A 16,494-nucleotide genomic window follows, 5' to 3' on the forward strand; every position below is an offset into this window, starting at 1 on the left:
TCCAATTGCTTAATAAAAATCTTTAAATCAAATGCAATCTATTCAAAATAGAACCCTTTAATTCATTCCTCAAACCTGTTATTTTTCCTACATTCTCTATCACAATCCTCCTAATCATTCAGCTGCCTGCAAATTAAATTTTGGTATCTTTAGCACCTACCACGGTAGCAGGAGCTCAGCAAATGTGTGCTGAATGACTGAAAGAATCAATTGATAAATCTTGTCATTTATGTCTCCTTAATAGTCCCTACTGGCAATTGCTCTGGTTCAGGCTCTTGATTACCTGCTTAAATTACTTCAACCACCTGTGGTCTCCTTGGCTCACTTTTTATGAAATATTTTAGATGTAAAATGGCTTTCTGTTAATTTACTGAGTTGGCAGAAAGGCGAATCTGTATAATACTTATCATGAGACATTAATGCAAATAATTTTCTTTACAATTTGATTCAGCCAAGTGACCTTTCATCCACTTGCCTCTCAAATTAACACAAGTCCATTTATTATTTACAATAAATGTACTACTTTTGAGAGTGTCTGATTTACGTTAATTATCATATGAGCATATTCCCAAGCTTAACTAGAGTTCCAGTTTGAGTAGTATTCTTAAAATCAGGGCTGACTCACGCATAGATCTAAAAGCAGGTAAGTCGCTCTTCATGCAGCTGACTTGAATTTGCCTTTCTTCCCATTATTCCTGTTTAGACATATACTCCTATCGTAGTTATGAAGAGTCTACATGTTTACAATATTAATATGCTTCTCTTCATTAAAAACATCATATAATGCTGATATTGTCCCATCTTCCATTTGATCAACCAAGACATATAGATAACCTGTTACTCAAATTAAGTAAATATGTAGCCATATCTCGCACCTGACATTCAAATAAATTTCATATGAATCAAAAATTTATAAAACCACAAAAATGTAGAAGAAATGAAAAATCTATTTTTTTATAATCCATAGTGGGGAAGACCTTATTAAGATATACACAAAAGTCAGAGGCTATTACTTTATAAAGGAGAAAATCTAACCACTTACATGTTAACTGAATTTAACAAATTGAGTATTTCTGTATATCAAAAACCACCAGAAGGGCTTCGCTGGAGGTGTGGTGGTTAAGAATCCACATGCCAATGCAGGGGACACGGGTTCGAGCCCTGGTCCAAATGCCACGGAACAACTAAGCCCATGTGCCACAACTACTGTGCCTGCGCTCTAGAGCCCATGAGCCACAACTACTGAGCCCACGTGCTGCAACTACTGAAGCCCGCACACCTAGAGCCCATGCTCCTCAACAAGAGAAGCCACCGCAGTGAGAAGCCCATGCACCACAACAGGGAGAAGCTCACGCACCACCGCAGTGAGAAGCCGGCTCACCGCAACTAGAGAAAGGCCGCACATAGCAATGAAGATCCAATGCAGCCAAAAAATTATTTACTGATAACAATATATATTGGAGAGCTGTTTTTAAGTAAGAAAAAAGCAAAGTAAAACAAGTGAACATAGCAATGTATAAAACATGCTCCCTTTCCATGTTTAAAAAAATGGGGGTGGGGGGGACTTCTCTGGTGGTCCAGTGGTTAAGAATCCATCTTGCAATGCAGGGGACACCTGCTCGATCCCTGGTCAAGGAACTAAGATCCCACATACCAAGGGGCAACTGAGCCCGTCCGCTGCAACTACTGAGCCCATGCGCCACAACTACAGAGCCCATACGCTCTGGAGCCTGCGTGCCACAACTAGAGAGAAGCCCACGTGCCACAACTAGAGAGAGAAGCCCGCACGCCGCAATGAAAGATCCCGTGTGCCACAACTAAGACCCGATGCAGCCGAAAAATAAATAAATAAATATTTTTTTAGAAAGGGGGGAGGGAGAAATGAATTTGTTTGTGTGTTAATATATACATTAATGGTGCTACATGTTACTAGAAGGATACACAAGTAACTCAGAAACTGCTATTAGTTGCCTCAGAGGAGGAGACCGGGGTGGTTGGCAGGCAGGAGGGAAGAGACTTTTCACTATATAAGCTTTTGTTCCTGTTGAATTTTGTGCTATATGAATGTCTTACCTATTCAAATATGTTAAATGAATTATTTTGATTAATTCAATCAAAAGGACTTAGAACATTAGCAAGGACATTTTTCTTACAAGAAGATTTGGATAATTCTAAAATGTCACAACTAAAATAATTAACACACACAAAAATTCACAAAAGAAAAAGCTCAAAAATAACCAAGATATGCAAGTTATCTACACAAGTAAATATTCTAATTTACACTAATATTACCTCAAGACTGAAAAATCCATCTTGCAAAAGCCTTCAGAAATTATAAAGTGACACAAAGAAAGAAAAGAAAAAGAAAATCGCTAACTCTATATGACAGTGATTTCCAAGGAATCTTCTTGGGCATTCTGCCAAGAAAGTAAAAGACACCGCTCACTGCTTCAGAGCAGTTTATCTTTTATCTGCTCAATATACTGGACTCCCTTATTATTTTTTATTTAAACAAAGGCTTTACAGTGAAAAGTCTGAAGACTGCTACTACAGAACGTCATTTAAAAAATAATCTTTTGCTTTCCAGAATCATATATTTTCAAGAATTATAGTTCTTAGGCAAAAAGCTAATTAGAGCTAGTTGTTGTTTATTATAAAAGTTTGCATAATGCTTACCTGAAAACTCGCCCATAATTCCCATGTACTTTATATACACCATACAGTCGGTCTGCTACTCTCTGGAATAAACAGTCGAAAGAAATTGCTATGAAGTCAAAGTTACATAAAGATTACTTAAAAAAAAGATTTTATCCTCATTTAAAATACATATATATATATATATATATATATACACACACACACATGCTTAGCACAATAACCTTGAAAAATATGGAAAAGAAGCTTAAATCTCCCAAAGTTTCATCATGGGAGATAATTGTATTTTTTTAATTAACGTTTTAAAATTTCCTATACCAAGAGTGCTAATATTTTTAACCAGCAGGTTATTATTACTTTTATTTTATAAATTTATTTATTTATTTATTATTTATGGCTGTGTTGGGTCTTTGTTGCTGCACGTGGGCTTTCTCTAGTTGTGGCGAGCAGGGGCTACTCTTTGCTGTGGTGCACGGGTTTCTCATTGCGGTGGCTTCTCTTGTTGTAGAGCATGGGCTCTAGGCACGTGTGCTTCATTAGTTGCAGCACCCGGGTTCTAGGGCACGTAGGCTCAGTAGTTATGGCTCGCGGGTTCTAGAGCGCAGCCTCAGTAGTTGTGGTGCACAGGCTTAGTTGCTCATGCGGGATCTTCCCAGACCAGGGTTTGAACCTGTGTCCCCTGAATTGGCAGGAGGATTCTTAACCCCTGCACCACCAGGGAAGTTCCCAGGCAATATACCTCTGTGCTACTTTATCAAGTTAATGCCTTCTAACCAACTAACATTAGATATTTCAGTAACAGTAGAATTACAATTTAGGTCACTGAGATAAAATATGTACTGCCTAGAGACTTCCCTCGTGGTCCAGTGGTAAAGAATCTGCGTTCCAATGAAGGGGACGTGGGTTCTATCCCTGGTTGGGAAACTAAGATCCCATGTGCCGTGGGGCAACTAAGCCCACGCGCCACAACTACTGAGCCCAAGTGCCTCAACTAGAGAGCCTGCATGCCGCAAACTACAGAGCCCACGCACCACAACTAGAGAAAGAAAAAAAAAAAACCCACGCGCCACAACTAGAGAGAAGCCCACGTGCCACAACAATGAGCCCAAGTGCTGCAACTAAGACCCGACGCAGCCAAACATTAAAATAAATGAAATAAATATTTTTAAAAACTACAAAAACAAAATAATGTACTGCCTAGCCATTCACACAAATTTTACAAAAGACAAAACAAAACACCATATGCAGTAATCTCCTTTACTTTCCCCCAAAGTATTATGGACATGAACTAGAAGATCAAAAGTCAATCCCACATAAAACCCTAAAAGAGAATTCCTAGTATATAATTTCCAAATGTAAACCCTGAATTTACATTCAACCCCTCTAGTTCCTTACTCAAACATGAGTAATTTGAGGAATTAGGCATTAACCATACAATAATTCTTAAACCTTTCAATACTTCAGCTTAAACTGAATGAACCACATTGTAAAAACCTGGAGCAGGCGTAGGAGGATCATAAAATGTTTTCCATCTCTCCTTGACCTGCTAGACTAGAGGGCAGCACACTACAGGTCCGCAGCTTGTTTTTGTAGTCTTACTGGAACACAGTCATACTCACTCATATTAGCACTGTCTATGGCTGCTTTCATAGCAGGGTTGAATAGCTTCAACAGGGACCATATGACCCAAACAGCTGAAAATATTTACTATCTGGCCTTCAGAAAAAGTTTGCCGACCCCTGTACTAGACTCCAATTTCAGGACAAAGTTCATAGTCTTTACTATGCTTGAAACTTTCCAGGGCTGTCCACAGACCTCTAAACTAATTTCTCTGGGATGTTATTTCCCAATTATTTTTTGAGAGCCCTACAGAGTGTCAAAGGTTGGTTGGTTGTTTAAAGTGGTTCCATTGTCAAGTAAGTTTGGGAAATACTGAGATTAAAATGTTTAACAGGTTTTTTTTCTGCAGGACTTTTTTGAACTTTAACACTATATACGAATCAGGACTATTGAGAGAGAGTTGGTTTGCAGTAGGGAACATGTTACAGGAATAGCATTCCAAAGAATATAAAATGGAAAATGTCACTCTAGAGTACTAACTTTTGCAGATCCTCGTACTTTTTTTTTTTTTTTTTGCGGTATGCGGGCCTCTCACTGTTGTGGCCTCTCCCATTGCAGAGCACAGGCTCCGGACGCACAGGCTCAGCGGCCATGGCTCACAGGCCCAGCCACTCCGTGGCATGTGGGATCTTCCCGGACCGGGGCACGAACCCGCGTCCCCTGCATCGGCAGGCGGACTCTCAACCACTGCGCCACCAGGGAAGCCCCGTACCTTTTTTTTTTGGCCGCGCTGCATGGCATGCAGGATCTTAGTTCCCCAAACAGGGAGCGAACCCCGCCCCCTGCAGTGGAAATGAGGAGTCTTAACCACTGGACCGCCAGGGAAATCCCTAGATCCTCATACTTTTAAAGATCAAACGTTCTCCTGACAGCTGAGCATTTTATCATCTACCTACGATATTAAGTATAGAAGAGAGGGAAAGAACTTGTTAAATAACCACATAAGAATAAAAACTAGAACAACTTAAATACAAAATGCATACACAAAATAAATGTTCAAAGAAAGTTTCTGAATCGCCGGTATTTAAGTGGTTTTTTTTTCTTTAAATTTTATCACTCCTGGCAGCTGATACAAAAGGAACTTTTACCATGATAATTAGAGTTCTGGAAAATACTTTGGTCCATAGAACATGACAAAAAGAGGCAAGAGTTCTCATACTCCAGAAAGGTGAGCAACCACACAAGGAACTACTCTATTGGTGAATGAGGCAACAAAGAGCCACTCAGCAGTTGTTACTGGACCAGCAATGTTTCTGGCATGAACTACTCATGGAAACAAATTGTTCTAGCCAACCGAGACATGAGATGATTAGTATCTAGATCATCAGGCAGTGAGAGAAAAGATGAAGTGAGGAAAAATTATAAACTATAGACCAAAAAATATCATTTCTAGAGAAAAGTAAAGACAAAAATGGCAGGTAAATAAATCATGAATTATTAAAACCTGAAACCAGATTAATTCAGTGGTCATTGGTAAGCAAGAATCATGGTGCCAGGTAAAGGGGGCTATACACAATGATTTAGTCTACACTGCCACTCAATTTCAATTCTGTTGACAAGCCTTTCTTTTTGAAAAGTGATCATCTGACAACTGACAGGGGAGGACTGACACCTAGCAAATAATATGACAACAGAAGAAATTTGACAGACTCATCTTATCATCCTCCCCAGTTCTGAATCATTTGCAACTATGGTAAGAATGTCTTCCCTATCCTCACTGAAGCAGTAGGGGATTAAATGTTAAAAAGGACACAAAGTCTTATGACAGCCTATTAGATAATCTTATTTGAAAAATCTGGACACATAGCTTTTCTTTTGAATTATCTCCTAAGGAGGCAATGATTATGAGATTTAGGACTCCTGATACTACTGCCAAATTCTTTCCCAAAGGAACTGTATGTAATACTTTACACAATGCCACTGTCACCAAATATTTCACAAACACTAGATATTACCATCTTTATATATGACTACAAATTAAATGTTAAATAGTGCCTCAATAATTTCAATTTACATTTTTTGAGTATTAGCAAAGTTAAACACTCCTCCCTCCCTTTTAAATTTGATTTCCCCTAGAGAGGCAGCAAATATGGTTGTAGGAAGTAAGGGATTTGGAGTAAGACAAATGTGAATTCAAATTCCAGCCCCTGGGACTTCCCTGGTGGTCCCGTGGTTAAGAATATGCCTTCCAATGCAGGGGACGTGGGTTCAATCCCAGGTCAGGGAACTAAGATCCCACATGCCAAGGGACCACACATAGAAAGAAGCCCATGAGCCACAACAAAGAGCCGGCATGCCACAACAAAAGATTCCACGTGCCGCAACGAAGACCAGTGCTGCAACTAAGACCCAGTGCAGCCAAAATAAATAAATAAATATTAAAAAAAAAAAAAGATCCAGCTCCTTCTTACTTTAGGGTTTGACTTTTGAGAATTTATTAAACTACTCTTAGCCTTAGTATTATATCATTCTCTTGGAAATGTGGAAATGAACCTCATCATATGACTGAGGATTAAAGAAGATGACATTTGTAAGGTACCTGGCAATAAGCAAGGTGGCTCAATGAAAATCAATTCTCTTCTCCCTCAATCTACCTGAATTCACGTCCTCTGTCAATATACCATTTGTAGGTGGTTAAGAGCATGGGTTCTGGAGTCAGACAAAGGTTTGAATTCTGGCTTCATCATATCTATTTATAGTATAATATGAGGCAAGTTACTTAATTCATTTGCCTCTGCTTCCTAATCTATAAAATGGGGACAGTTACAGCACCTACCTTCAAAGGGCTACTATCGGAATTAGTTAAGAATAACACAATATGTTTGGCTGATATACAACAGTAAATAAATATTAGATTAGCATTATTTTCCTTTTGTCTTCGTTTACGAAACATAGATTATCTCATCTGAGTCTCACAACTCTATGAATAACACACTCATTCATATAACAAATATTTATGTAGTACCTACTATGTGCCAGGCAGATATTCCCATTTTCCAGCAAAGAAAACAAACTCTGAAAGGTTAGTGGATTTGCCTGAAGGACCTGGTAAATGCCAGAGACAAGTTCTAAATCCAGCTCCTCTCAGTCTAAGGCCACCTGCCCTTTCTGGTTGTTCTGTTTTGACGTCTTAAATATTAACTCTTTAACCTGTTAGTCATTTATTTTTTGCCTTTTCTACTTTCAAAAGAATTCTCCTTGTCAGAAAAGATAGCCAAATAATTCTATTTTCTCTTCGTCTGTTAACAATTCATCATCTGTATCAAACAGTGTCTAAGCCTTCTTCTCCTGACACTCTGAATGCTACAAAAAAGCCCTCACTGTGGTGATTTCTGTGTTGCTCGCAGGCTTCTGTCAGTGTTGGGCTATAACCTTCCATTTTTAACTGTTATGTCACTGTCTATGACTAAACAGCCTTTCTCCTAATTTTAGAACAATCAAGATTTTAGCTATTCTGTATTTTCCATTGGCATTTATCTCATTTATACAGTCAGAATTTCAATTTCACTCACAGAACAAGTGCTGCCTTTCCTTTGAAGAGCTCAAGCTGTCTTTTATGTCAATTAAGTTTCTGAAGCCTGTTTTCATAAAGTTTAGGGTAAATATATCAATACCCAGAATTCTCTTACTTGCGTATTGTAAGCTCTCTGATGACAAGGTCATTTTTCTTTAAAGGTCATATTTCTTGTCAAATATACATTACTAACCAGTTCTCCCTGGCTGGTTATAATTAAATTCAAGAAGTAATTTATGTTACTGCTTTTTAAGATTTTTTAAACATAAAACTGTCAGCACGTACATCCATTTATTCATCCATTCAGTGAATATGTAGTGGGTGCCTACTCTGAGTCAGGCATTATTCTAGGGATTTGACAGTGAGAAAACAAACTCCTGCTCTTGGGAGCTCACATACACTAGTAGAGGAGATAATTAACAAATGAGTACAGAATACAATGTCACTGTTGCTATAAAGACAACAGTGATGACAGAAAATGACAGGCCTCTGAGCCTGCGCGTCCGGAGCCTGTGCTCCGCAACGGGAGAGGCCACAACAGTGAGAGGCCCGTGTACCACAAAAAAGAAAAAAACAAAAAACAAAAACCTTGAAAGAATAGGATATTATATGTAGATCTAAAATCCCACACTTAATTATATTCCAACAGTGAAATGGTAGGCCCTTCGATAAGATGTCAAAACAACCATATACAGACTACAGAGAAAACTATAGGCTAAAATTCTTCAGGTTATTTACACCAGAAAACATTTCACGTTTTTTTAAAAAATGCAATTTAGGTGATGAACACACCAAATTTGAATATAAAAATCAGTTATTCATCATAAATATCTTCCATTACTTAAAAACATAACGATTAAATGAGAAGCACTTCCTTTTTTTTTTTTTTTTGTGGTACGTGGGCCTCTCACCACTGTGGCATCTCCCGCCGCGGAGCACAGGCTCCGGACGCGCAGGCCCAGCGGCCGTGGCTCACGGGTCCAGCCGCTCCGCGGCATGTGGGATCTTCCCAGACTGGGGCACGAACCCGTGTCCCCTGCATCGGCAGGCGGACTCTCAACCACTGTGCCACCAGGGAAGCCCAAGCACTTCCTTTTTAATGTCTGTCAAAAAGTTCTTGGGGACCACTTACAGCTCTGACTCGAAGAAGATGTGAGATGACAGACTGTAGTTCATCACTGTAGTGTTTTAGTTCTGTAAATCTCCTGAAACAGGAAACAAAACATCATTTTTCTCATGAAAAGTCAAAAACTGAAAGACAAAATAGCAGTTCCTGAGAATAATAAAACTGATTCTATTTAACTATTTGCTAGCCTTAAACATTTACATACCGATGCAAACTCAGAAAGTTCTAAAACAAAATAACCATATTTTCTCTAGATATTTTTAAAGCCAAGAAAAGACTTTACAATTTACACTGTGGAACTGAGATAGAGATAATATTTGTTAGTTTGAAAACAAAAAAACAGGAAAAAATTTATGGTGCTAAGAAAATCTTATGGTGCAACCATAAACTCATTGCCTCTAACAATCTTCATGCTGCTCAGTAATCTTTGTTTCTATAATCTGATGTCTGCCGTTCTCCATAAGACCTGAAACTTCTATTACCACCGTTCTTCCAGCAATGTAACACCTGACCTCACCCTCCTCAAAAATTTGTTTCCCTGACATCAGTGTTAATTTCTCATGATTTTCCTTTTACTCTCTGGTCATTCCTAAAGTCTCCTTTGCAGGACTCACTCCCTTCACTCATCTCTTATACCGCCAACTTTAGTGTGCAAAGGACTCCTGAAGTGTTTGCTAAGAGCACTACTGAGGGCCTCTCAGTAAAAGAGGGCATGAGTAACCACCACAACTGTACACAGGAATAAATTCAGGAATCTGAATTTATAACAAACGCATTCACAGGATTCAGATGCTGGCAATCCTCAGATTACACTTTGGAAAACGCCCTTCAAGCACTGGCTTCTTTAGGATTCAGCCCTAGGTCCTCAACCATTTTACAACCAATCTTGCAATCTACACACTCTGTGTGACTTATTCACAAAGCTTCACAATTATGATCTACATGCTGCTGAACTCCAAATATATAACTCCAGCCCAAATCTCTCCTAAAAGCCATATCTGTGAAGCCAACTAACTAGCAGACATTTGTACCTGTTTACATATCCAAAGCTCAACTTATCTTCCCCTATCCCATCAAATCTCTCTCCTCTATTCCCTAGCAGTTTAAACAATGAAACCTAGGTGCCACCTGTATTTCCTTCTCCTCTCTTTCATCCCATACATTCTACCACTCACTCAGTCTACCTCCTAAATATTAGCCAAGTACTGCCACAAAAAGTAGAGACTCAAGGTCCTCCTCCTCACTGCTTTTAACAGTCTAGTTTGAACAAAAATAAACATGCATGAAGAGGTATCTTTGAAACCTCTGAAACAATCTTTCTGGTTTTCTACATTTTAAGAAAGAATGGAATTACAGTATTTTAGTGATATAAACTATTTCAGTAATGGTATGAATAATAATTAGTCTATTGGGCCAGACAGACCTAGAACAGGGATTCTGTATATTAAAAATCTGTTACAACAATGACTGATATAGATAATTCTCTTATCTAAAACTTAAGGCAAACAAATTCTATTACCAATTATACATTAATTATATACTTGAACAAGAACTTAGGAGCAAAAAATTACCTTGTTTATGTTATTGGTCATATCACATTTAAAATTCTATATATAATGTAGAATATTAAACAAAATTTAGCAATCTAGAAAAGCTGGTAGGTCAGAAAAGGGAAGACATTCAGTTGACAAAATATTTTTCATTAAATTAAAAAACATTCAACTGACAAAACAATAATATTAAATATTAATTTAAAAACTGTCTCATCTACATGCTCCTCCAATGAATGTACATTCACCAATGTCATAAACTTTGCTGCTTAGGTTTTCCAAAGCTTTTTTTGGAGGGTGACATAATTTAGTTCTTAACCTAGAGAACATCTCATATACCATGGATGTCATTATAGCCCTTATAAAAACTGCAGTGGAACCTTAAATGCATATTACAAAGCAAAAGCCTTTCTGAGAATGCTCCGTATTGTATGATACAACATTCTGGAAAAGGCAAAACTATGGGAACAGTAAAAAGATCAGTGGTTGCCAGGGCTATGGGGAGGGAAGGATAAATAGGCAGAGCAAAGAGGATTTTTAGGGCAGTGAAAATACTTTTTATGATACTGTAATGACACATACATGTCATTATACATTAGTCAAAACCCATAGAACATATAACACCAAGAGTAAACCCTAATGTAAACTATGGACTTCGAGAGGGTAACAATGAGTCAATGTAGGTTCGTCAATCATAACAAATGTACCACTTTGGTAAGGGATAATGGGGGCGGCTCTGTATCTCTAGGGGCAGCTGTGTAAGTGTAGGGGCAGAGGGTACCTGGGAGCTCTGTACTTTCCACTTAATTTTGCTAGGAACCTAAAACTACTCTAAGAAATAAAGTCTATTAAAAAAATAAAATAAAAACCTCAATGGTTACCATCACTATTTCTTAATTACCAAACTTTAAAATATTTATTTATATTTTATATTCAAAATGTATAATAAAAACCAGAGGCACAATGTTAATGTGTTATGGTTTATAAAGTCCAGCACAATAGGCTATCAGACTATGCAAACTTGGCCTTTGTCTGCTAAGAATTTACACTATGTAGAAGTTAACGCTGAAGGCCTGACTAGAGAAATTCTAACAGACCTCATAAACTTGGTCACCAAATATGGAAAAGCCTCATCTACCTAAGCACATTTCTACCTGGAAAGTATAGCTGAAGCAAGCTTCAGGTAAAGGTCCATATAATGAAGAGCCTGAATTATCCACCAAATTCAGAGAATGAACAAAACCAAATCTTAAATACCTAGATCCCACCCTAAGGAAAGTTATTTCTGAATACACCAGTTTTCTTTAATACAGAAATGCTCTCACAAACACCAAAGTGACACTGATGAAGTCAGGTAACTGTCATATAAATACATCTCCACGAAATTATTATACTAGTATGCAACTATCAAGTTTTTTTGCTATTCAAAGTAGATAGTTTATTATTAAAATAAATAATATATTATCTTGAGTTTTGTACATATCTGACAAGCAAAGTCTAATAAGAAAAACTATTTTATATGAAATTAAAATTATTTTTCTCATTTTTCTGATACCTTAAGCAACACTCAATAAATCCTTCTAGGAAAAAGCAGTGGTTTAATTTTCTAAAACTTCAGTTACTTACAACCTTAATCCCAATTAAATTACCAAATTTCAAAATCAGTTTTAGACTGTAAAAGGATTTCACTAACGTGAATTACTATTTAAAATATTTAGCAAATAAAGTGCATACATTCAGAAATGAAAAATTAAATAGATTGATAGGCACCATTCAAAACAACATTGTAACTGTTATTAAAACAAAACCTTACTTGTCTGGGTTTTTCACTCTGAATGTTGCATTAAGCGCTTTTAACCTGGAGTCTGCCTGGAAAAAATAATTTATTCACTTAATACAATTACATTTCAGGGTTTAAATCCAAACAGTTTTATTTTCCCTTTAGAATTAAGATGCTCAAGTACAGTTTTCTTCGTATCATTTGTGTCAAACACATTAAACATACCCCAAAAAACAGCTTAGTAGTTATTTTTTAAAACACTACAAAAATATTTATAAATTAAACTGAACACATGGCATTCAGTAATACCAAAGTAAAACAACTGTAAACACCAATACACTAGCAACCATATACCTCTGCATTATTATAACAAAATAGGTCTCATGTGAAAAAAAGTAGTTTACTTTTTCTCTAAATCAAGAAAAACAATGATCTATATATATAAACTAAATAAAACTACTGCTTTGAAGCCTGTGCATTACTGAGAGTCGTTCTCAGATGGAATGTAAACCAAATGTACATTGGTTTTTCTCATTTTCATAATCAGTATTTTAGAAAATAAAGAAATATGGAAATGCCTGTACTAAATTAAAACTAGCTAGATGAGGACTTCCCTGGTGGTACAGGTTTGATCCCTGGTCAGGGAACTAAGATCCCACATACTTGAGGTGCGGCCAAAAAAAACCAAGCTAGATGACATCAAATTAATTCCTTTCTAGCTGGCAGGAAATGTTACAACTTTTTAACTACCTTTACTTATTTCTAGATATTTCAACACAACTATTTAACTACCTTTACTTATTTCTACCCTAACTTATTTCAAAGGAGAGACAGAAGGATCAACATGAAATAATAATTTCATTGTATAAATTTATACTTAATATAGCCAAATCCTCTCCTCTTATCATATGTTCTCATTAAAATAAAAAAATTATAAATAAATAAATATATATATATATATTTTTTCTGACCAAGGCACAAAAATGATACGGTTCATAAAAGGTAGCTCAATCAGTAATCAATTTCATGATGTGGTTTGGTTTTGAAAATCCCAATCAGCTTGAATATTTTATATTATTCCAACTTATAAGCCCTAATTACAAATACTCCCAAAATAATAAACAAACAAAAGCAAAACTACTAGGGCTCCCCAGATTACATGGCTGAAGAAATAAAAACAAACGCAACAAATACACCACTCCATAAACCCAGCCTCCTAAACCTTCAGACCAAAAGCAATTCAAACAGCTATCAAGAATATCTAAAGCTCAATTTGTCATTGAATTCAGGGGATTCTCTTATTTCTAAAATGGGTATTTTATCAATTCTTGACCTTTCTTACACCTCAAGGGCAAAGGAGCTAATGCATGTGAAAGTCCTTACAATTAAAGCAACTATGAATTTAAGGCATATAATATTACTCCCTTATGTTCTTTAAGTGAATTCAAATCACTAAACATCAACGTGTTAATGACTTTATAGTCACATGCAAATGAGATTCTTTAAATAAGGATGAAATTACATAAAAACCATCAGTAAAAAAGAAAATTTTCATGTGTATCTTTTTCTGAATCTCATACTTAATACTACCAATTAATTTATTTTTTACTTTTAATATTACCATCTTACCACTATAGAAGGCATATAAAATGTAAACCATCACCATCCTAACCTTTGCTTACCAAGCATTCTGTCAAGTCAGTCCATCATAACACCCCACTCAACCTGCTCATCATTTCACAAGATTCCATAATAAGAGAAATTGCTTAAAATGTCATCAAATCAGAAACTTCTCCCCAAAGCTAGATCTCTAAACACCTACCTAGGCTGTTCCAAATCTGACGGTTACCATTCATCCATCTTATCAGGTTCCTCACTAAATATCTAAAGAAGCCCTTATATAATTGTTTCATACCACCCTACTTTATCTCCTTTAATACAGCACTATCTGAAATCCGCTGAGTTGTTTTCTTGTTTCCTAGCTGTCCACTAGAATATAAGAGCCACAAGAAAAGCACAATGTGAATGGGGCTCCTAGAGTTGCACAATGGCTGCCGCGGCAATACTTTAATCTTCTTTGTTCATTCCTGTAACCCCAATGCCTCCCAATGCCTGGCACAAGAAAAACATGCGATAAGTATTGGCTGAATGAAAAAAATAACCCCGACTATTCTACAGCCCCAACTTAACTTCCTTTCCCATGTTCTTTAATCCCCACCTCTCCTTCCCTTTCCAATTACTATTACATACTTTACTTTCCTTGTCCTAGACCTTGTCTTTCCTTTATTTCATTTTCAGGTTCTTCCCCCAAACCTTGCCTAGTAAACCATTACCAGCTTGCCCTCTCTCTAACATTCTTCCTTTACCCGCTAGATTGACTCCACTGCAGGTTCCTCACTATTCAGGTCTCAGCGCAAATGTTCTCTCTTCAACCATGTGATGCAGTTTGCCCAGGACAGTCCTGGCTTACACCTGTTGTCCCTAATCTAATTATTAGCAGACCCCCTTTTTATTCTCAAAAGTGTCCCCATTTGAACAATAAATTTTATTGTCACCTATCTCAAAATAACCCCTAGAAAAAAATCCCTGCTGTCATAATCTCTCACAGTAATGTTTCACTTTATATCACCTATAACTTTCAAAGTATCTTAAATAAATGTTAACTTAAAGTCTCCAACTACTTACAATACAAACTCCATAAGAACATGGGGATAATGAATGTTTCCAGCATATTCGCTGTTGTATCCACAGCACCTAGAAGGGTACCTGACAGTCTGTAGGCACCCAGCATTTGGAATCTCCAGGATTAGCAGAGATCCTAAAGGCCCAGATCTCTCTGGCAGTCCCTGCTCCAAGCAACAGACAGGGTTCTGGATTCTTCTGAGTCAGCCTAAAATCATTTAAGGTTTGGGCATACGGATGACACTTACTTTCATGTAAGTAACTTACTGAGAGAATTGAGTTAAAATGATATTACTTTAAACTAAAGTATTGGGTGGAGGACTTCCCTGGTGGCACAGTGATTAAGAATCCGCCTGCCAATGCAGGAGACATGGGTTCGAGCCCTGCTCTGGGAAGATCCCACATGCCACGGAGCAACTAAGCCCGTAAGCCACAACTACTGAGCCTGTGCTCTAGAGCCCGACGAGCGACAACTACTGAGCCCGCGAGCCACAACTACTGAAGCCTGCATGCCTAGAGCCCATTCTGTGCAACAAAGAGAAGCCACCACAATGAGAAGCCCTCACACTGCAACGAAGAGTAGCCCCTGCTTGCCGCAATTAGAGAAAGCCTGCGCACAGCAACAAAGACCCAACGCAGCCAAAAATAAAATTAATTAATTTTTTTTAAAAGAGGGAACTGAAAACAGACAAATACCATATGATTTTTTAAAATAAATAAATAAATAATAAAGTACTGGGTGGGCCAAAAGTTTTCTTCGGTCTTTTCCGTAAGATGGCTCTAGTAGCACTTAGCTGTCTTTAACTTCATTCGAAACAATTTTGTTAGACTGTATGCGACGGCTGTCATATCAGCAAGCATTTAAAAAAAGACTTAACAAAATTGGTGAATTTTTGTGTAGCAATTTTAATACTGAAGATGGAAGAAAAAAAGCATTTTCGGCATATTATGCTTTATTATTTCAAGAAAGGTAAAAACGCAACTGAAACGCACAGAAAGTTTTGTGCAGTGTATGGAGAAGGTGCTGTGACTAATCGAACATGTCAAAAGTGGTTTGTGAAGTTGTGTGCTGGAGATTTCTTGCTGGACAGTGCTCCACGGTCGGGCAGACCAGTTCAAGTAGACAGCAATCAAATTGAAACGATAATTGACAACAATCAACATCATACCACCATGAAGTCACTTTCTCGAGTTCCTCATCTAAAAAACTGGAATAATATTAAACTAACCTCAAAGGTACTGAGGCAACTGTCAGCAAAAAAACATGACCATGTATTAGAGTACAGTGCTTAAGCACATAGTAAACATTTAATGTTAATGATATTCAGATAAGATACTGCTTTAGGTTCTAACTTTTTTTTTCTTTTTTTTTTTTTTTACCAATTTTGATAATCTTCTAAAATTATCTTCCCTAAAAATATTCTTATCTGTCATCTTACAGCAATGGTTCTTAAGTTTTAGGCTCGTGGGAATCATATGTCTGGAATGAACTCTAGGATTCAGTATTTTGAACAAACAATCCCAGCAAATTGAGACTCATGAAGCCAACTGACCACATTTTAAGAAA

At 37.1% G+C, this 16,494-nt stretch overlaps 1 protein-coding gene across 2 annotated transcripts in view; it reads right to left on the reverse strand.

Annotated features, from left to right (window-relative positions):
* The window catches only part of SNX4 (sorting nexin 4), a 62,134-nt gene that overhangs the window by 23,103 nt on the left and 22,537 nt on the right, over positions 1 to 16,494 (reverse strand). For both annotated transcript variants that reach the window (XM_030858987.2, XM_060298192.1), the window contains 3 exons: positions 12,279 to 12,334; positions 8,922 to 8,994; positions 2,677 to 2,738 (listed from right to left, as the gene is read on the reverse strand). In XM_030858987.2, the coding sequence (XP_030714847.1) occupies positions 2,677 to 2,738; positions 8,922 to 8,994; positions 12,279 to 12,334 (191 nt within the window). The remainder of the gene's footprint in view (positions 1 to 2,676; positions 2,739 to 8,921; positions 8,995 to 12,278; positions 12,335 to 16,494) is intronic.

Source organism: Globicephala melas, chromosome 4, assembly GCF_963455315.2.
Source record: "Globicephala melas chromosome 4, mGloMel1.2, whole genome shotgun sequence".
NCBI lineage: Eukaryota > Metazoa > Chordata > Mammalia > Artiodactyla > Delphinidae > Globicephala > Globicephala melas.